Below are 23,269 nucleotides of genomic sequence, written 5' to 3' on the forward strand. Positions count from 1 at the left end.
GGTCCCAAGTGTTGTTTTTGAATGAGATTTATTATTTAATAGAGAAATAGAGAATGAGGGGACGTCTGGAGGAAGAGGAGATTCCTCAAGTGGACTCCATGCTAAGCATGAACCCCATTGGAGAGCTGGATCCCAGGCCCCAGAAATCATGACCTGAGCCAAAATCAAAAGTCAGACACTTAATTGACTACATCCCAAGCATTGGATTTTTGAACATAGTTTTATAATGAAATAAATACAAACCATACACCTGGGAATACTTCAAGTATATAGATACAAATAAGTCCCATTTCCATTTTAGTTTATAGGTCAAAAGGTGGACAAATTGGGATGCATTTTCCAATTACATGAGAAAACTAAAAATTATCCTGTGAATTCATATGCTGATTTATCAGTCTCTTTATGGCATTCCTAATGTCTTTATTTCTCAGTGTATAAATGGCTGGATTCAGGAGAGGTGTGATTACTGTGTAAAACACAGCAAGAAACTTGTCCATCCAAGTGATGCTAAATGGCCACAGATAGATTAAGAAGCAGGGACCAAAGAATAGCAGCACCACGGTGATGTGAGAAGTACAGGTAGAGAGTGCTTTTGATGCTCCATCCTTAGAGTGAAGACGGACAGTTAGTAGGATATAGGTGTAGGAGATCACTAAGAGGATGAAGCAAATTGTCGCCAAGACCCCACTGTTAGCATTTATAAACATTCCCAGAATATGTTTATCTATGCAGGCCAGTTTGATCACCAAAGGGGTATCACAGAAAAAACTGTCCACTATTCTGGATCCACAGAAGGGCACATCTAAAATCATGACTTGTTGGCTCATGGCATGCACAAAGCCAGTGGTCCATGATATCAAAACAAGCCAGATGCACTTCCTTCTGTCCATGATGCTAGAGTAATGCAGTGGCTTGCAGATGGCCACATAACGATCATAGGCCATTGTCACCAGCAGTACCATCTCACCCCCTCCAAAAAAATGTATACCGAAGATCTGGGTCATACAGCCACCAAAGGAGATGGTTTTATTATCCTTTAGAAAGTCTGTGGTCAGTTTAGGGGTAGTAACTGAGGAAAGGCAGAAGTCTACAAATGAGAGATTGGCTAAGAGGAAGTACATTGGGGAATGGAGATGAGGGTCAGTGATGAATAAGAGCACGACAAAGAGGTTGCCCACAACAGTCATCAGGTAGAGCGTAGAAAAAGGCAATAAGAGGAAGGTCTGGAGCTCCTTTGAATCACAAAGTCCACGAAAAATGAACCAAGATGCCACAGACTTGTTTGCTTCCTCCATTTTGTACATGGTGTTCTAATGGAGCCCAAAGAAAGAGATGAACTAAGAACTTCTAGAATGGAAAAAAGAATCTCATTAACACTCAGGTACTGAGAGCAGACACGTTCTATTCATGGGAAAAATTCAAATCTTACCATTGTACTAGCTGACAATTGAAAATAAACTTTTCTTGAATTTACAGATAGACACAGACTTATAGATAAGATGGGGAGCTAAGTATTGAAGGGTAATTCAAAAACCTTACCCATCAGAATTATAGTTGTCATGGGAATCCAAAATGAATATGCTGTTTAAAAATGTCAATAGTAATATATTACAGAAATCATTTATCCAAGCCTGAATCTACATCCTCTGCAGGGAGAATACATAGCTTTAAAATATATCAGAGTTTCTATCCCCCCAGGGCAATAACTGAATGCTACCTTTCTGATACAAAACATGCTTCTCAGAAACAAATCTATTGCTAAGTGGATATGTGGTAGCATACTGAACTGAACAAAACATTCAGAAACTCTGGGGAAAACTGTTGCTGAAATGACTTGAGAAAATATATTTGTGTTCCAAAAGAGACCCTGGATGCTGACTATGCATTTCTAATATCCAGTATTTCCCTGCATTTGAAATGTCCCCTTGAAAGGAGATTTCCACAAACATATATTTCTTGGCCTGAGAAACATTATTTATGAACATATATGGACTGGTCCTTGGTTCTTCTTGGTAACAGAGATTTATTTTCTGTGATTGGATTAAATGATGGAGATATGAAAGATACTTTTACTCCTGACTCTTTTTCATGGAAGTTCATGTACCTAAACTATTGACTTATGCTGTTTAAATTGACTTCTGTGTAAATAATTTATTTACTATTTTTTATAAGTCAGCAGACCAAGTCTTTTCTTCCTTTCTTTCTCTTTTTCCATTCTTTCTTTTGTTCTTTTCATTTCTGGATCTTTCTAGTATTCTGTTTTGTTTTGTTTTCAGGCTATAATGTTCAGATTATAGGTTTGACTACATAGCTCTTAATATGTACCAGGTCTGTGTTAAGCACCTAAAAGCATTTATCTGTTTTACTTTTCATTTGTCTGTTTGTATTCCTCCATAAGGCTTAAACCATTTTGCATTTCTGCTAGCAATACATGAATTTTTCCAAATTTTTTTGGAAAATTTTTTTTTCCAAATCTCGCCAATGCAATGTTATTGTCATGTGATGATAAGAAATGGCAACCTGATGTAATTTAATTCCTTATTGTGAGATTAAGCGTTTCCCTATTTTTAAGTATTATATTCCTACCCTTTACTTTGAACTGCATACTTCTTTTATTTATTTATTTTTTCCATTTTACCTATTGGACTTTTTATTTCTCCAAGCTTTTTTTTTTTATTTGAAAAGATATGACTTATTCTATTAACAAGAATCAACATGAGGTTGTGATGCCTTTATGACTTTCATCTTACGATCGAATTCTAATGATTTTATTATATGTACCAGTTTTTGTAAAGTATATTTAGGGTGAACATCAGAACCTCACAAATAATGTATATAGATATACAAATTATCTATTTTCCAGTTGTAAAATAAAAGCAATAAAGGTAGAATATGAAGTGAGGTCTGTGTGTTTCCAAAGCTTCTGATACAACTTTGTTACTAGATAATTGCTTCTGGTGGAAACCTTTTGGCAATACTAAGAAAATAAATAAGATGGATATTTTAAAAATATTTTATACAACTAATAAGATTTCTATACTAATACATTTCGTTCAATGAAAAGGTAACAGAGACATGAGTAAGTGTAAATGGCTAATAATGATAAGAATGATATATACAGGTTCACATTAAAACCAAACAGAAGCATTTTGTTTGATTTTAAACTGTAGGCACTTTGGCCTATTCATTTTTTCCTGAAGCATTTCTCCATTTGCTACCTTGAGGAAAGACAAAACAAGTAAAATCCAAAAGGAATTAGAAAATGTCAGGATAAGTTGGAAGGTTTTTGAGAACCAGTCATCCCCGACCTGGACCTCTGGGAGCATCTAAGAATGTAGATAGGCAGTGCTTTTGTTAGTGTGTGAAATGCTGTTAGGAATTTAGAAGTCCCAGGGATTCGCTGGGAGAGAAAACCCATAATCATTCCCCTAAGACATTCACTGAAGAACACATTCAGAACTCTAAACTCTATAGATAGGTATGAAAAAAAAAAAATGCTTCAGGGGAAGACAAAGAAGTAAGACTCAAAATAGGGGAAGACATTAAATGTGTAAGTCAAACACTAGTTGTCCAGGATGTACTTACCTTACACAGATCACTCCTGAAACCGGTTCCTTCCTTGCTTACTGAGAGGGCTTACTCTAGAATCTACCTTACGTGGAATGAAGTCCAATTAAGTTTCTGCCATGAGCAGTATTGGAGGATTGTGTCCTCCTGGATGTGCCAAGTTTACACTGTAAGGAGTAGCCTCTGAGCTTGCAGGCTTTCCATCTCAGTGGCTTAAATAGAGCCAAGTGTTTGGAAAGGCTTTCCCTCTCATGCTCTTGGGGATCCTGAACTTCCAGTACTCCCTGAGGAAAATTTGGGCTTTGAGGGCATCATGCAGTAACCCATGCCTTTCAAAGCTAGATCCAAGGTAGTCCAGTTGAATACAAGTAAAAGTGTAAGAGAAGGGGGATCAAAATATTTAATTACTTTGTTTATGAGGAGGCTATAACTTTCATTCTTTAGCTCTCTATCTACCTTGTCATAAAGTGAACTAAGCTGTCAGTTCCAGTCCCACCAGAATCTGGTTGAGTTATGTGGGTGGGCAGGTAGCAAGTAGCTCCTCGTTGGCATGTTGCAACTATGGTCATGATTTAAGGGGCTACTTGAACTCGCTTTCTTGGATTTCAGAGCGATGTTAGGTCTCAGCCTTCACATTCCTTCCTTAAGCTGGTCCTGAACATCAACAGTTTGAGTGTAAAGCATATTAGAAGCATCTCTCTAAGTGATGGGAGAGATAATGAAAGGATACTTTTCAAGTCATTCATTTACCAAGGAAATAATATGTGAATGGAATCTAATAAGATTCAATGGAATCTTAATAAGATTTCAACTATCAAAAATAGATGTATCTGGAGCAAATAGTGAAGGCCCACTTCACTTGCGCTCTCGCTGTCTCATGCACTCTTGGAGGTAACAACTACCGGTCTTGGAGTGCATCCTTCTGTTCCTGTTCCCATCAGTGACAATGACTGTACATATAACCATGTGTCCTTAGAGAATTTTTTTTAACCTCACTTTTGTGTTTGCTTTTACGTTTGATTTTATGTAAATTAGATGTGAAAGGCTATTAATAAATTCTCCCATTTCCTTCTTTTTCTCTTATTCCTTACTGGCCCTGCCCCTCTCTGTCCTCTTTGCTCTCTCATTTTCTCCCTTTCTGAGTTGTATTCATTTTTTTTTTCACACCTAGATCACAAAGCATGGTCTATGTCTAAGTCATCTCAGGTCTAGATTACAAAACATGTTCCATGATCCATTTTGTGCCCTGATGTCTAGAGTCCATAACCATCTCAATCTGAGAATTTAAAGAGTCAATATTTATTCCCATACTTGTGTACTACAACACACTATACAGGCACCATCTTATGCAATCGTGGTAACACATAAATCCATTTACAGAGGAGAAACAGGCATAAAGAGGTTTAATGACTGTCCCAAACCTTAGAGCTGTTAAGTGAAAGATCAGTGAGAGGCACTCTCTGGGGAAGGATGCTTGTTTAAGGGAGAGTTTGAGGAAGTACATGGTTGCTCTGAAACTTAGAGTGAAAAGTCTGTAATTCAGTAAAGTATTTCTTTCATTTTATATTTTTGTAATTTATAGCTTTTCACACACACTCACACTTTACATATATCAAAATTAATTCTGTAGTTATACACACAAACACACACATGCATATTTAAGTTTTTATTTTAATTTCAGTTAGGTGATTCAACACTTCCATATATTACCCAGTGCTCATCACAACAAATATACTCCTTAATCCCCATCACCTATTTAACTCTCCCCCCCCCACACTTCCTTGCTGGTAACCATTTCTTTGTTCCCTACATTTAAGAGTCTCTTTCTCAATTTGCATCTCTCTCTCTTTTTTTACCCTGTGCTTATCTGTTACATTTCTTAACTGACACATATGAGTGAAATCATATGGTATTTGTCTCTCTGTGAGTGACTAATTTTGCTTAGCATAATACACTCTAGCTCTTTCCATGTCATTTCAAATAGCAGAATTTTATTTTTTATGGCTGAGTAATATTCCACTGTAAATATATACCACATCTCTCCCCACCTCAATTCTAGGATTAGGGTTTGGGTTAGGTTTCAGGTGGGAATGTGCCTGCCTTGTATCCTGTTCAGAGACCTCTGGGACAATTAAACTCCAGACTTTTGCTAGAGTGTGAATAAGCAGGGCAGCCACATATGTTTAAGTCAAGGAAGGCATTTTGGGCTCTATAGTCTTTAAACAGATATTCAATATTTCTTTCTTTCTTTTTTCCTAATTAACATATAATGTATTATTAGCCCCAGGGGTACAAGTCTGTGAATTGTCATGCTTACACATTTCACAGCACTCACCATAGCACATACCCTCCCCATTGTCCATAACCCAACCACCCTCTCCCTCCCTTCCTTCCCCGAGCAACCCTCAGTTTGTTTTGTGAGATTAAGAGTCTCTTATGGTTTGTTTCCCTTCCGATACCATCTTGTTTCCTTTTTTCCTTCCCTATCCCCCAAACTCTTCACTTTGCCTCTAAATTCATCATATCAGGGAGATCATATGATAATTGTCTTTCTCTTCTTAACGTATTTCACTCGGAATAATACCCTCTAGTTCTATCCATATAATTGCAAATGGCAAGGTTTCATTTCTTTTTTTTTTTTTTTTAATTTTTCATTTATTTTTATTTTTTTTTATTTTTTTATTTTTTTATTTTTTACATTTTCAACAAAGCCAAGCATTTTTTTTTTAATTTTTATTTTTTATAAACATATATTTTTATCCCCAGGGGTACAGGTCTGTGAATCACCAGGTTTACACACTTCACAGAACTCACCAAAGCACATACCCTCCCCAATGTCCATAATCCCACCCTCTTCTCCCAAACCCCCTCCCCCCAGCAACCCTCAGTTTGTTTTGTGAGATTAAGAGTCACTTATGGTTTGTCTCCCTCCCAATCCCATCTTGTTTCATTTATTCTTCTCCTACCCACTTAAGCCTCCATGTTGCATCACCACTTCCTCATATCAGGGAGATCATATGATAGTTGTCTTTCTCTGCTTGACTTATTTCGCTAAGCATGATTCGCTCTAGTTCCATCCATGTTGTCGCAAATGGCAAGATTTCATTTCTTTTGATGGCTGCATAGTATTCCATTGTGTATATATACCACTTCTTCTTGATCCATTCATCTGTTGATGGACATCTAGGTTCTTTCCATAGTTTGGCTATTGTGGACATTGCTGCTATAAACATTCGGGTGCATGTGCCCCTTTGGATCACTACATTTGTATCTTTAGGGTAAATACCCAATAGTGCAATTGCTGGGTCATAGGGCAGTTCTATTTTCAACATTCTGAGGAACCTCCATGCTGTTTTCCAGAGTGGCTGAACCAGCTTGCATTCCCACCAACAATGTAGGAGGGTTCCCCTTTCTCCACATCCTCGCCAGCATCTGTCATTTCCTGACTTGTTGATTTTAGCCATTCTGACTGGTGTGAGGTGATATCTCATTGTGGTTTTGATTTGTATTTCCCTGATGCCGAGTGATATGGAGCACTTTTTCATGTGTCTGTTGGCCATCTGGATGTCTTCTTTACAGAAATGTCTGTTCATGTCCTCTGCCCATTTCTTGATTGGATTATATGTTCTTTGGGTGTTGAGTTTGCTAAGTTCTTTATAGATTCTGGACACTAGTCCTTTATCTGATATGTCGTTTGCAAATATCTTCTCCCATTCTGTCAGTTGTCTTTTGATTTTGTTAACTGTTTCCTTTGCTGTGCAAAAGCTTTTGATCTTGATGAAATCCCAATAGTTCACTTTTTCCCTTGCTTCCCTTGCCTTTTGCGTTGTTCCTAGGAAGATGTTGCTGCGGCAGAGGTCGAAGAGGTTGCTGCCTGTGTTCTCCTCAAGGATTTTGATGGATTCCTTTCGCACATTGAGGTCCTTCATCCATTTTGAGTCTATTTTTGTGTGTGGTGTAAGGAAATGGTCCAATTTCATTTTTCTGCATGTGGCTGTCCAATTTTCCCAGCACCATATGATGAAGAGACTGTCTTTTTTCCATTGGACATTCTTTCCTGCTTTGTCAAAGATTAGTTGACCAGAGAGTTGAGAGTCTATTTCTGGGCTCTCTTTTCTGTTACATTGATCAATATGTCTGTTTTTGTGCCAGTACCATACTGTCTTGATGATGACAACTTTGTCATAAAGCTTGAAATCTGTAATTGTGATGCCACCAACCTTGGCTTTTTTTTTTTTTTTTTTCTTTTCAACATTCCTCTGGCTATTTGAGGTCTTTTCTGGTTCCACATAAATTTTAGGATTATTTGTTCCATTTCTTTGAAAAAAAAAATGATGGTATTTTGATAGGGATTACATTTAATGTGTATATTGCTTTAGGTAGTATAGACATTTTCACAATATTTGTTCTTCCATTCCATGAGCATGCAACATATTCCCATTTCTTTGTGTCTTCCACAATTTCTTTCATGAGTACTTTATAGTTTTGTGAGTACAGATTCCCTGCCTCTTTGGTTAGGTTTATTCCTGGATCTCTTATGGTTTGGGATGCAGTTGTAAGTGGGATCAACTCCTTAATTTCACTTTCTTCTGTATTCTTGGTGTATAGAAATGCACCTGATTTTTGTGCATTGATTTTATATCCTGACACTTTACTGAATTCCTGTACAATTTCTGGCAGATTTGGAGTAGAGTCTTTTGGGTTTTCCACATATAGTATCATATCATGTGCAAAGAATGATAGTTTGACTTCTTCTTTGCTGATTTGGATGCCTTTAATTTCTTTTTGTTGTCTTATTGCTGAGGCTAGGACTTCTAGTAGTATGTTGAATAGCAATGGTATAATGGACATCCCTGCCGTGTTCCTGACCTTAGTGGAGAAGCTCTCAGTTTTATTTTTGTTGTTGTTGTTTTTTTTTTTTTCCATTCAGAATGATATTCCATAGATGACTTAGATAATACTGAGGTATATACCATCTATCCCTACATTTTGAAGAGTTTTGATCAAAAATGGATGCTGTACTTTGTCAAATGCTTTTCAGCATCTATTGAGAGTATCATATGGTTCTTGTTTCTTTTATTAATGTATTGTATCACATTGATTGACTTGTGGATGTTGAACCAATCTTTTAGCCCTGGAATAAATCCCACTGGTCGTGGTGAATGATCCTTTTAATATACCGTTGGATCCTATTGGTTAGTATTTTGGTGAGCATTTTCACATTTGTGTTCATCAAAGATATTGGTCTGTAATTCTCTTTTTTGACGGGGTCTTTGTCTCGTATTGGGATCAAGGTAATGCTGGTCTCATAAAATGAGTTTGGAAGTTTTCCTTCCATTTCTATTTTTTGGAACAGTTTCAGTAGAATAGGCATTAATTCTTCCTTAAATGTTTGGTAGAATTCCCCTGGGAAGCTGTCTGGCCCTGGGCTTTTGTTTTTTGGGAGATTTTTGATGACTGTTTCAATCTCCTTACTGGTTATGGGTCTGTTCAGGTTTTCTATTTCTTCATGGTTCAGTTGTGGTAGTTTATATATTTCCAGGAATGCATCCATTTCTTCCAGATTGTCAAATTTGCTGACATATAGTTGCTCATAATAGGTTCTTGTAATTGTTTGTATTTCTTTGGTGTTGGTTGTGATCTCTCCTCTTTCATTCTTGATTTTATTTATTTGGGTCCTTTCTCTTTTCTTTTTGATAAGTCTGGCCAGGGGTTTATCAATCTTATTAGTTCTTTCAAAGAACCAGCTCCCAGTTTCATTGATTTGATCTACTGTGGTTTGTTTATTTGTTTGTTTGTTTGTTTTTTGTTCTATTTCATTGATTTCTGTTCTGATCATTGTTATTTCTCTATTCCTGCTGGGTTTAGGCTTTTTTTGCTTTTCTTTCTCCAGCTCCTTTAGGTATTGGGTTAGTTTTTGTACTTGAGACCTTTCCTGTTTCTTAACAAGGCTTGTATTGCTATATATTTTCCTCTCAGGACTGCCTTTGCCCACAGATTTGGAACAGTTGTGTTTTAATTATCATTTATTTCCATGATTTTTTTTTCAATTTTTCTTTAATTTCCTGGTTGACTCATTCATTCTTTAGTAGGATTCTTTTTAGCCTCCATGTATTTGGCTTCTTTCCAACTTTCCTCTTATGATTGAGTTCTAGGCTCAGAGTTTTGTGGTCTAAAAATATGCAGAGAATGATCCCAATCTTTTTGTACCATTTGAGACCTGATTTGTGATCCAGGATGTGATCTATTTTGTTCCATGTGCACTAGAGAAGAATGTGCATTTGTTGCTTTGGAATGGAATGTTCCAAATTATCTGTGATGTCTATCTGGTCCAATGTGTCATTTAAAGCCTTTATTCCTTGTTGATCTTTTGCTTGGATGATCTGTTCATTTCAGTGAATGGGGTGTTAAAGTTCCCTTATTATTATTGTATTATTGTTGATGTGTTTCTTTGATTTTGTTATTAATTGGTTTATATAATTGGCTGCTCCCATGTTGGGGCATAGATGTTTAAAATTGTTAGATCTTGTTGGACAGACCCTTTGAGTATGTTATAATGTCCTTCCTCATCTCTTATTATAGTCTTTGGCTTAAAATCTAATTGATCTGATATAAGGATTGCCACCTCTGCTTTCTTTTGATGTCCATTAGCATGGTAAATTGTTTTCCACCTCCTCATTTTAAATCTGGAGGTGTCTTTGTGCCTAAAATGAGTTTCTTCTAGACAACATATTGATGGTTTTTGTTTTTTATGCATTCTGATATGCTGTCTCTTTTGTTTGGGGCATTTAGCCCATTTACATTCATGGTTACTATTGAGAGATATAAATTTAGTGCCATTGTATTGCCTGTAAGGTGATTGCTACTGCATACTGTCTCTATTTCATTCTGATCTTCTACTTTTAGGCTTTCTTTTTGCTTAAAGGACCCCATTCAATATTTACTTTAGGGCTGGTTTGGTGTTGACAAATTCTTTTAGTTTTTGTTTGTACTGGAAGCTTTTATCTCTTCTTCTATTTTCATTGAGAGCCTTGCTGGTTATTGTATTTTTGGCTGCATGTTTTCTCATTTAGTGCTCTGAATATATCATGCCAGTTCTTTCTGGCCTGCTAGGTCTCTGTGGATACGTCTGCTGCCAATCTAATATTTTAATCATTATATGGTACAGACTTCTTGTCCTGGGCTGCTTTCAGGATTTTCTTTTTATCAGTAAGACTTATAAGTATTACTATTAGATGATGGGGTGTAGAACTACTGTTATTGATTTTGAGGGGAGTTCTCTGTGCCGCCTGGATTTTGATGCTTGTTCCCTTTACCATATTAGGGAAATTCTCTACAATAATTCTCTCCAATATACCTTCTGCTCTTCTCTCTCTTTTTTCTTTTTTCTGGAATCCCAATTATTATAATATTGTTTTGTTTTATGGTATCACTTATCTTTTGAATTCTCCCCTCATGTTCCAGTAGTTGTTTGTCTCTCTTTTGCTCAGCTTCTTTATTCTCTGTCATTTGGTCTTCTATATCACTAATTCTCTCTTCTGCCTCATTTATCCTAGCAGTAAGAGCCTCCATTTTTTATTTTACCTCATTAATTGCTTTTTTGATTTCAGCTTGGTTTGATTTTAGTTCTTTTATTTTTCCAGAAAGACATTTTATTTCTCCAGACAGCATTGCTCTATTATCTTCCATGCCTTTTTTGAGCCCAGCTAGCATCTTGAGAATCGTCATTCTGAGCTCTAGATCTGACATATTACTAATGTCAATATTGATTAGGTCTCTGGCCTTTGTTCCTGACTCTTGTTCTTTTTTTCATGGTGAGTTTTTCTGCCTTGTCATTTTATCCAGATAAGAATATATGAACAAGAGAATAAAATACTAGAAGTGTGGCAAAGATCCCAGAAAAATGTATGCTAACCAAATCAGAGGAGACTCCAAATTGGGGGAGAAGAAAGGGGTAAAAAGAAGTTTTAAAAAAATTTAAAAAAAATTTTAAAATATATGTACATATTAGACTGGTTGATTGAACAGAATCACCCAGTTGATTTTTGGTGTATTTTGTTCTCTTAGAAAAAACTACTGCCAGAAATTATATATATATATATATATATATATATATATATATATACACACACACACACACCAAAAAAAAGGGTAAATAAAAAAAATAAGGGTAAATATGATGAAGGGATGTAATATGAATGTAAAGATGAAGAATTTTTAAAAATTCTTAAAATGGAATTGATAAGATAATTTGGTTGGAAAAAGAAACAAAAAGAATGTGGAGAGATTTGCCTAGGCTGGAGACTAAAACAAAGGCCTATGCTAGATTCAGGGTATATTTTGTATCCCAATTTTTTTTTAGAAGAGAAAACCCAATATATATATATATATATATATATATATATATATATATATATATATATTAAAGTTAGTTAGATACAACAAAGGATAAAATATGACTATAATAATGAAGGTTTAAAAAGATTATTTTTAAGAAAGGTATTGTTAAGATAAGCTAGTTGAAAAATGTTAGTGGAAGAAAGAGGAAAAGTTAAAAAAATTAGAATAAGAAAAAAATAATAAAATTTTAAAATTTAGTTAACATTGCAAGACTAAAGTATCATGCAGAGAAAGCCATGAATTCCATGCTTTGCTTTGCCTCCTCTGGAATTCTACTCTTCTCCTTGAGCTTGGTCTTGGCTGGATGTTCTTGCTGATCTTCCAAGGCAGGGACCTTTTGTAGTGATTCTCAAATGTCTTTGCCTAAGGCAGAATTGCACCGCCCTTACCAGGGGCTGGGCTAAGTACTCTGCTTGGGTTTGCTCTTGGGAGCTTTTCTTTCCTGAACACTTTCTGTGCAGCCCTGGATGTCGGGAATAAAAATGGTAGGCTCCCAATCCCTGGCCCAAATGAACCAATAGCTCAGGGCCACACTCCTCAGTGCACAGAAAAGTGGTCAATCACACCTGTCTCCTAGGACTCTGGCTGTGCTCAGAGCTTACCCGGCCTGTGACTGAGCGATTCTGACTCTGGCACACAGCCCTGTTTGGAGTCTCCAAACCCAGCAGATTCCTGCCACTTTGCTGTTTTGGCAGATGAAGATAGTGTCTCCCCAGATCTGCCACTTGTGTGGTCCCTGCTCAAAGAGCAGTAGGCTGACTGTGCCATGGATCACAGATTAAGGCTACCATGAACTGTGAGCTCACTCCTTGTCTCTGTAGCCAGCTTCCCCACTCTGATACCTGCGAGCTCTGCAATACTCAGACACCCCCAATACTTCTGTGACCCTGGGAGACTTGAGACCACAGTGTCCCTGCGAGGGCTCCACCCCTGCGTAGCCTCTGGATCGATGTTTCTCAATATAGCAGACTTCTAAAAGTTCTTATTTTGAGCTCTGTTGCTCCACTGTTTGCTGGGAGCTGGCCCGTCCCCCTGTGGTCTATCTTCCCGTCATTTGGATTCACTTCTCCGCATGTCCTACCTTTCAGAAAGTGGTCGATCTTCTGTGTCTAGAATTGCTGTTCTTCTTCTCCTTGATCTCATGTTGGACTTGTAGGTCTTCAGAAAGGTTTGATAACTATCTAGCTGGACTCCTGTGGCCTGCTGTCATCTCATTGTGCTACTCCTCTGCCATCTTGTCTCCTCCTCAGTTCCTTCTGTTTTTGTCTCTACTTTCACACCCATTTTCAGAAATACTAACAATACTTAAACCTTAAATGCTTGAGTACTTCTAAAGAATAAAGAGGCTGCTTCTCAGCTTTCATACATTGATATTTGGGTAACCAAATCACACCAAGACATCCTACAGATGCACTTCACATCAACTACTCCTGTGGTCCCTTTGGTCAACCACACACCATTCCCTTGTTTCATGAAACCAGTGATTTCTTTTCTGTCACTATAGTTTTCTTGTTTAAAGGATCATAAAAATGAAATCATATGTTACCTTTCGAGTCTGGTTTTTCTCCTTGTGCACCTGAGAGTCATCTACTTTGATGTATGTATTAGTAGTTTCTCTCATTGTATAGCAAGTTTATTTATCTACTCCCCAGTTGAAGACATTATGGCTGTTTTAAGTTTTTGGTGATTAAGAGTAGAATTGTGTGAATATTCTTCTACAGGTTAGTGTTTATCTTGATATCTTGATATTTCATTTCAGAAAATAACCAAGAGTAGGCTTTTGGGTCCTCTGGTAGTTTACATTTAATAATGTGAGTCTCCATAAGAATTTTTCTCAAAAAGGTGAAATGAATGGAACCTATCCATATGAAAAGATATTCCATAAACAATTTCATTAGTGTTGGTACAAATGATTTAAAAGTTTTTTTTTTTCTAATGTAGTCTGCATTCACACTCATAGAATATAAAAGGAGAAGTGTTCTGCCTTCAACAGTGGGGGCAGATGGCAAGTTTGGAAAATGAGACTACAATCAAAAAATATAGGAATCATATAGGAATAGAGGTTGAGTTTTCATAGTCTGTATACTCATAGCTTCAGTATAATTGATGGCTCATAGTTTTTATGTTTAGGGCAGGATTATTAGTCTATTACATAATGAGTTTGTAATAGTGGTGGGGCAATTAGGATTAAGATGATGGCTGGCAGAATAGTTCACACTGTTTCTACATGTACATCTGTTTTATTTGTGTGGGTTAATTTGGTTCTTAATGTTAATGAGATGATATAGGGGAATAAAGAGCTAGTTAGAAACTAGTTACTATACCATCATGAAAGTGTAAATGTTCTTCAATGATGGGTGATGGTGCATTTTGAAAACCTAGTTGGGATGGATGTGCCATGGAGATCTAAAGGATTTGAACTTATAATTTAAGTTTGATAAAGTTATTGAGCTTTTTGCTGATGTCTCAGAAAGACACAGTAGTTATGATATTGGCTTGAAGCCAGGTGGAGGAGATTCATTCCTTCCCTTCTTCTTTTAAATTTCCTTGGGTAGGTTCTTCACATTTATGATATGGTAGGGGACATCCATGTAGTCATTTGAGATTAGTAGTCATTGATTCTACTCTTGATGCTTCTCACTTGGATACAAATGCCTCTCAGATTCTGAAAACTATTAACATTATTGCTGCTAATAAAATAGACAGACCTATGGTTGACATGGTGTTCTGTGTTGTCTATGTATCTGAGTAATCAACATAATGTCATGGCATTCCTTAAAGTTCAAGAAAGCGTTGTGGGAAGACAGTTCTGTTAATACCTACAAATATAAATGTGAAATACATTTTTGTTCAGATTATGTGTAACCTAACAATAATGGGAATCAGTGAACAAATTTTCTTAGAATGGCAAAATGCTCAAATTGATAAGACACAATGAAAATGTGCTACTACATGATATATATCATGGAGAACAATGGTAAATGGTAGATCTGCTAAAGTAATTTCTGTTTGACCTCTTAGTATAAACAAGAAAATAAAACCTAAGTGTCATAGTATGGCAGGTGAGCATTTAGTATTATCTTCATGGAGGATTGCTTGTCGACTGAATATTTTTATTCCTGTAGAAATGACAATAATCATAGGAACTGATGTAATATAGATGTATATAGATATATCAACATCTACACCTGCTGTGAATATATGGTGACCTCATGCACTAAATCCTAGGAAACCAATGGATATTATAGTTCAAGACTTTCTTATATATTGCAAAGTTGCTTCTTTCCTTGAATCATATGCCACTATGTGGGAAACTATTGTGTATCCCAGTAGGATAGTAATACAGACTTAAGGGTAACCAAAAAATCAGAATAAAAAATGGCTATATATAATTAGATTTTATCTTGTGAGGTTGAAGAAAACAGTGTTTAGGTTGTGCTTTATTAATAGTATAGTAATTCTGTCTGCTAAAAGTGAGAATGATAAAAGTAGTAGCATAGTTGTCATTAGGACTCATCAAATAATGTTGTTTTATATTCAGATATGGCTCTTAGTTTCATATTAATTATTATAGCAATATGAATAATGGCACCTACAATTGAGAATATATCTGTTAAATGTAGGGAGAAATGATTAATTTAACAGAAACTCCAACATGGAGCAGATTGCTGGCTGGAGGTGTATATGCAGTTCCATCCATTACAGGACCTGGTTTAACTATTGATGATTTGAGCAGGAGTTACAGTGATGGTGGGAGTAGTCAGAAACTTACGTTATTTTTCAAAGGAATGCTGTGTTAGGTGATCCAATTATTATTAATCGGATTAGCCAGTTTCTCAATCTTCCAATTATGATACATGTAAATAAAATTAAATCTATTAAAATACACAGATGATTAAAACTACATTATAGATTTCGTCATCACCTAATAAACATCCAAACTGACCTAGTTCAGTATTGATTAAGAGGCAGTACTACTATCCCAGGTTAGCACCAAAGAGTAGATATAAAGTATCATTTATTGAGAATACTCAGTAGTTCATGAACACAGGTAAAATGGCTGGGTAAGCATTAGGCTGTAAATCTGAAGACAGTGGTTGGGTCCTCTTTTTTCCAAGCCCTGTGATACATAACGTGCTAACTGCAAATTCAAAGTAGCAGCTTCAGTTCTGTTGGGGTTTCTCATACCTTTTCCCTGAAGTGGCAAGAAAATCAGATTGAAGCCTGTTAACTAGGATATTTAGATGTAACTCAAATTTTGTGGGGTGAAAGCCCACCAATTTAGTAAGTAGTTCATTTAATTAAAAGAATTTGATTTGCCTTCAGTTGTTATATCATAATAAGTATTATTGTCTTTATTTTTTTGGGGGGGGGGGAATTAAGTAAATTATACTTGCTTGGGGCTTGGAAGCCCATTTGTATATAGTAACCTCCTAAATTACTAGTCCAGTACTTACAATATTGGTATTAGGAGAAGTAATGAAATGACCATTAGTGTTGATTTAAGGATTGGTTGTTTTGTGTTTTCAAGTATCATTTTATTTTTATGTTATTTATTCATGGGAGTATAGTTAATGATGTGGAGGAAGTTAATCATATCTAGATAGATAGATTAAGTAGTGCTATAATTACTGTTAATGATGACAAATAATGTCATATTTTTATTTCTTGAATATTCATTTGTGTGAGAATTGTGAGAGTATTGGAATTTGATTTAGTGGCTTATGTTAAAAAAAATAAAAACAATTGGTGCAACTTCCATGGCTCACATGTGAATTAAATTTTTTTATTAAGTCTAGAAAAATAGCAACTGTATTTATTTCATAGCCATTTCAGATTATTTGTGAATGTGAGCTTATTATCCCAATTATGGTTCCTGTAATGATCATTAGTTAGATGATAGTGAGAATTGGATATATTTAGTATGAGAAGAATATAAATCAACATTTTTGGGTATGGGCTTGATAGTTTATTCAGGTGACCTTACAATATAATTATGGTGTAATAGGGCAGCATGAAGATTTTAGATTCTTAGGACTAGGTTTAATTCCTGTAATTCCAGAAATAAAAGGGTTTAAGCTCTATTATTTACTCTATTGAAGTAATTTCCTTAATGTTTATGATAGAGTGCTTGATATAATAATGAGCAGTGATGCATGCCATATAGGCAAACGGGTAGTGTTAATGGTAGAAAGTTTTTCATAAGAGATGCATGAGTTGATCATATTGGAATCATGGATAGGATGCTCAGGTTCATAAAAAAGAGATAGTTAGAAAAAAGATTTTTATAATAAAGTTAATTGTATACAATCTGGTATATAGGGGCTGTGGAAGGCTCCTAACAGAACTGTTATAAAATATTTATTATAATAGCATTTTCTTTTTAAAAAAATATTTTATTTATTTACTTGACAGAGAGAGAGAGAGAGATCACAAATAGGCAGAGAGGCAGACAGAGAGATGAGGGAAGCAGGCTCCCTGCTGAGCAGAGAGTCTGATGTGGGGCTCTATCCCAGGACCCCAAGATCATAACCTGGACTGAAAGAAGAGGCTTAACCCATTGAGTCACCCAGTTGCCCCTTATAATAGCTTTTTCTACTACGAACAACAGGACAAATGAACCTGCTACATAGTCATTGTTGAAACCAGAAATGAGTTTTGATTCTCTTTCTGTTGGTCCAATGGAACTTGGTTTGTCTCTGCTAGGGTTGAGATAAGTTCTTACAGCTAGTGATCAAGATGGACAAAATGATTTATGGATATTCTGGGGTAATAATTAGTGTGAAGAGTGTAGATAACCTGTGTATTAACAGGACTGGTAGTAGGATAACTGTTAATACTTTGTATGAAACTCTGCCACTAATTGGAATTTTAAATTTGCAGCTCAGCCTGATCCTAATCAGAAAATGGAATAAATAGCTAAACTAGATATGACTAGTATAAACAGTATGCCTAGGTTTATATTAACTAATGGTATGGCATGGGCAGTGGAATTCATATTCTTAGGGTAAAGTGAGGGGTAGGGTTGGTGCAAAAATAAATATGGATATTAATGATATTAGTGCTTTAAATGTTTCTCTAATGAATAACTTGAGAGCATCAGTGTTAGATTGTAGTAGGCCATGGGGCCAACCAATGTTTGATCCTTTATGAAGTTGTATCTAGGCTAATACTTTTCACTTGGTTAGCGTAGGAATGTCACAGCATGTGGCATAGGTATAATCAATAACAAAATTGTAATTATGAGCATGCTGTTAGAAAGAGGAATTGAACCTCTGGTAATAAATGTTTAAGTTCTAGGCTTTTACCAGGTTCTTCCACCCTAAAAAGCCCTGTTCTTTGGCAGGGCTAGGTATAAATTAATCATATTAATATTATCTCATCTATTAGTACAAAGACTATTTTGTAAAGTAGTCCTTATTTATCTTTTCGTGTCCTACTGGGTGAAATGCAGAACAGGTAGAAACTGACCTGGATTACTCAGATCTAAACTCAGATCACATAGGACTTTAATAGTTTAACAAACCCATCATTAATAGGGGTTACACCATTGGGATGTCCTGACCTAACACTGAGATCATAAACCACTTGGTCTATATAGAATAGTGCTGTTATCCATAGGGTAACTTGTTCTGTTGATCCATATTTTAGATCAGTAAATGATAAAACATTTTGACTGATTGGTCTAGATTTTAATTACTTGGAGGATATTTTGTTAGCTGAAGTTAGATCAAACAAAATTGTTAGTCCACTTAAAGGTTTGTTATCCTTTAAATTTGGTTAAATGTTTTGTTCTTTTTTGGTCTGATTAAAGCTCCATAGATTCTTCTGTTTAATATGTCATTTTTACGTCTTCATGGGAAAGTGATTTTCAATGATTGCCTCTATTTCACAGAGTGCCTCTAATACTAGAAATGCTAAAGGTCATGTATTTGGTAAACAGATAAGGTTTGTGTTTGCTGAGATTCATTTACTTTTAAAAATCTTTCCATAAATGCATACTTGTGTTGGGTTAACAATTAACTTATGTAGCAATGAATCAATGTGTTAAATTTATTTTTTTGTTAACCATCAGTGATTTTGTGCAAGGAGAAATAATTCATGTTACTCAGACGAACAGTATTGTTTCTATTAATAGATTAATCTAGTGTTAGGTTAGGAGTTAGTCTTTAGTGTTGTAATTTAGATGAGTATATTGTTGAGCTTGAATACTTTAACTGGTGGCTACTTCTAGGCCACCTATGGTGGCCTACTTACTTTCTATGGAAGGTTGTGTCCTGTATCTAAAGGCTGTACCTTTTTAAATGGATATTTAAATTTATGTTGAAATTATTATTCCTTAAGGGAAGTTTAAAATTGAGCTAAAACTTTGTTCTGGATAACTATCAGATAGTCTGTTATGAATAGCTATCACCAGGCTTAATAGGCTTTTCACCTCTTCCTATAAATCTTTTCACTATTTTCCTACACAGGTAAGTTTGTTCTTTAAAATTTTTATAGATAGCTCAACTGGTTTCAGAGCAGTTAAGTTCTCTTTAATTGTTCTAGGTAAATCTTTCTGCAGATATAAAAGAGGGTAAACTTTGCTATTTAGTGCTTTTAATATTTCTTTTATCATCCTCTTATCATACTTTTTCTATAGCACTGATTAAAATTTTGTCTTCTTTACTTTTAATTTTAAATAAGTGTTTTATTTAATTCATTTATAATAATTGAGTTTGATGGAGCACTTGGATAGCTCAGTTGGTTTAGTGTCTGCCTTTGGCTCAGATCATGGTGTCAGGGCCCTAGGATCAAGCCCCACATGTAAGCATCCCTGCTCAGTGGGGAGTCTGCTTGTCCCTCTCCCTCCCCCTACTACCCCATCTTGGCTCATGCTCTCACCTGTGTTCTTGCTCTCAGAAAAATAAATAAAATCTTTTTAAAAAATTGAGTTGGGGGGCTGCCTGGGTGGCTCAGTGGGTTAAAGCCTCTGCCTTTGGCTCAGGTCATGGTCCCAGGATCCTGGGATACAGCACCACATCGGGCTTTTTGGTCAGCAGGGAGCCTTTCTCCTCTCTCTGCTTGCCTCTCTGCCTACTTGTGATCTCTGTCTGTCAAATAAATAAAAGCTTTTTTAAAAAAATATTGAGTTTGGTAAGTTTGGGCCAGCTTTTGTTCAAGTACTCATATTAAATGAAATCTCCTGGGTGTAAACTAGGTGTTTTATTTAAAATTCATTTTGATATGTCCAAACACACTTTCCAGGATACTTACCTTATTATCTCCTCTTGTATATATAATGATTATTAATGAGTTATATTAAGTTTTGCTATTTGAAGAGGGTGATGTGTTGTGTCTCATGACCTAAGTGAATTAAGCTCTCTCATCTTGATTTATTACTAAACTCTCCTTTAGTTTTTAATTTCATAAAGACTTTAGTATAAAATTTAATGTTTTTAGAATAGAAAATGTAGCCCATTTCTTTATATCTCATAGGTTACAACTTGATCTAATATTTTAATGTTTTCATGTTTGTGCTTACTATAATTCCTTTTTAGGGTTTGTTGAAGGTGGTGGCATATAGACCTCATTAGCAAGAATTGATAAGGTTTATTTGGGTTTATCAATTGTAGAACATGCTCCTCTGAAGAGATATAAAGCACCCCAGTCCTTGAGTTTTAGTCTGTTGCTGATAGTACTCTCATGAATAATTTTGTTATTAAAATTACTGGAGTTTGGGGATAAGCATAAGGGGTATCTATTCTCAGTTTGGGTCTTAGCTATCATGTAGTCAAGAATATTAAAGTCAATTTTGTAGGTTATTTTTATTTGTAGTTTTTTGCAGCCTAATTAAAATTTATTATAAAAATGTCTTTAAAGATGTATGCCAAAATTATATCAATTTGGATTAACTGGCAAGAGTGGTTGGGGCAAAATTTATCAACCCTAATTAATATAACTGCCAGACTTTTATTTATGAATTAATTTTTATCGCTGTTGTTTCCCGTGGGTGTGTGTTAAAGCAAGGCTTTGTGAGCTACTTCTTAGAGTACTTGAGGTTCAGTGCACCAAAAGGCAGTTGGAAGGTTCTAATTTTCTCTAGTAAACTCAAAAGGATTTATTGACCATTTTCATAGAGCATAGCCTATCAGGGCACATCAGGTGAAAGAGACCCGGAGTGTGAGATGACATCAAAGTCCATGCATAGTTCTCCTCTTACCACTTTCCTTGAAAAGCATTACTACTGTTTTATGTTGATTTACACATCACAGAGTATTGATAATATTATAAAATTATTTTTTGTTACTAGCCAGATAAAGAATACCATAGTAATCAATTTTAGAAATACAAGATGTTTAAGGTCGAAGAAGTAGATCTTTAGGTTCCAAGAGTTTATATTTTTATCTTCAGATAATTCAAGACAGAACTCTCCTTAAAGAGCGGGTAAACGTATAGGCAGATCAAAAGGAAAGATCTGGAAAAAACCTTTCTATACAATTCACATGCTAGGAGCTTCCATTTAAACTGTAATACCTAATCTTTATTATCCATGAAGTAGATTTTATGTTGAAATAGATCTTTCAAGATATATCTTTCAAGAAGCCACAAAATTGGGAAGAAGCATAACTTGGGTACACATATTGGATCCACTAACTCCTGCTTCTAAGGTGCCATTCTGATTCTGTCAAGTTCTAAAAGCTTGTTCTGTTTCTATGAAAATACCTGGTTTTCATAGCATTCTGAGAGCCTTCCCTCTATATAATTCCTTCAATTCTTCCTGACCTAAACTGTTGGCAAACAATATGATTAACAGCCAGTTTTTTGTTTAGACATGTCTTGTAGCTGACATTATGAATCTCTGTCCAGGGCCATCTCTTTGTATAGGAGGATTGTGAATCATGAAGTAAGAATAGTCCTTCCTGAATGTCAATATGTAGGGAGCTCTAAGACCGTACTGAAGGCATTCCTTTTGGTGGAGGAAAGTCTTTGCTCTAGAGTCCAGATTCCAGGAATTACCTGAGAAGAACCCTGTGATATTTCTGGAAACTTTGTAAAACTTCCAGAAACAGGGGCACCTGTGTGACTCAGTCAGTTAAGCTTCTGCCTTCAGCTCAGGTCATGAACCCAGTGTTCTGGGATGGAGCCCTGCATTAGTCTCCTTGCTCAGCAAAAAAATAAGTAAATAAAATGAAAAAAAGAAATTTAAAAACTTCCAGAAAATCCAGTTTGCTATATATGGAAAGTTGGTCTTAAATTTTGGTTTAAATATGAGGGAGGAAGAGAAAAGAGAAGTTATGAGTTTATTATAGAGTATAAGATGTATCACATTTGGAGACATCATTATCCATGATCCGAGTTTTCTTCATGGATATAAAGCTGAGTCCAAAATTTATTCAGGGCCTAAATACAGTTAGAATGCTATAAAACAATACATTTTGTTTGGGAAAGTTTTATCAGGTAGTGATATCCTCAGAAATGGATGTGCTCTTGAGTGGGAAACATCGGAGCTCCGTGTTGTGGGTAGAAAAAAGGCTTATAGGCAGATTATCCATGCTATGTCTCTTGGGACATTTTAGGAAGTTTCCCTAAATTGAGACATCATTTATTAGTGTGTCTTTTCTGAAATTCAGACCTAAAAATCCAAAGTCAATTTAATTATAACAATTCTAGAGTTGGATGTAAAATACCTTTCAGTTCATTTGAATTTTTTGTAGGTGTGAGAAAAATCTAACTTTATTTCCATCTATGTCTACAGTTCCTAAATTGGAACCAAGATTTCCCTTCCTGTTTTTTGAAGAAGTCAGAAGGCTTTTGTGGGTAGCCTGTGATGGCCAGCTGTGGGACGTGGTCCTGTAGGTTGGTCATGACTATAGAACCATGCTCCCAGGTGAATGGCCTACTTTGAACTGCTGGTTTTATGAGACTTGTGGAAAGCAGATAAATATTTTATATTACAGAATTCTCTGTGCTCAATTACCAGTTTGGGGCCTACTGGAGTAAAATGTTTAAGTAGCCCTTCTTTAAGTTACAAAGCAATATTGGGAGGCTGCTTTTAAGTTTACTTTTACTGGAGATAATTCTTTACTGTCAGCACCTCAAAGTCTATTTCATTGCTGTGTCTGGCTTCTTGACAGAGATACAAAATATTTGCTGTGGGTAAGGCTGGGCATGCTAAGGAGTCAGTGAACCCTCTACAAATGAAGAAACACTTCAAATACCTTGCTTTTCAGTTGGGCTAATTCTAAATCACAGAATCTATACAGTCTCCCAGAGGACTACAGTTGCTTGCACTCCAATTATGTTACCAACATGAGCCTCT

General features: G+C 35.7%; 2 protein-coding genes across 3 annotated transcripts in view; one reads left to right on the top strand and one right to left on the bottom strand.

Annotated features, from left to right (window-relative positions):
* LOC309867699 (olfactory receptor 4F3/4F16/4F29) overlaps window positions 1–23,269 on the top strand; it is a gene marked incomplete at both ends in the record, with an annotated part of 348,174 nt that overhangs the window by 240,091 nt on the left and 84,814 nt on the right. The gene's annotated exons all lie outside the window — the stretch shown is intronic.
* On the bottom strand, window positions 12–3,758 carry LOC309867727 (olfactory receptor 4K3-like). Its single transcript, XM_082736795.1, has 2 exons — window positions 3,586–3,758; window positions 12–1,347 (listed from the first exon to the last, which is right to left on the bottom strand). Exon 2 carries the CDS (start codon window positions 1,302–1,304, stop codon window positions 357–359), a length of 948 nt encoding a protein of 315 aa, XP_082592921.1. The 5' UTR covers window positions 1,305–1,347; window positions 3,586–3,758; the 3' UTR covers window positions 12–356.

The sequence above is a fragment of the Mustela nivalis genome (genome assembly GCF_964662115.1).
Source record: "Mustela nivalis genome assembly, chromosome: 6".
NCBI lineage: Eukaryota > Metazoa > Chordata > Mammalia > Carnivora > Mustelidae > Mustela > Mustela nivalis.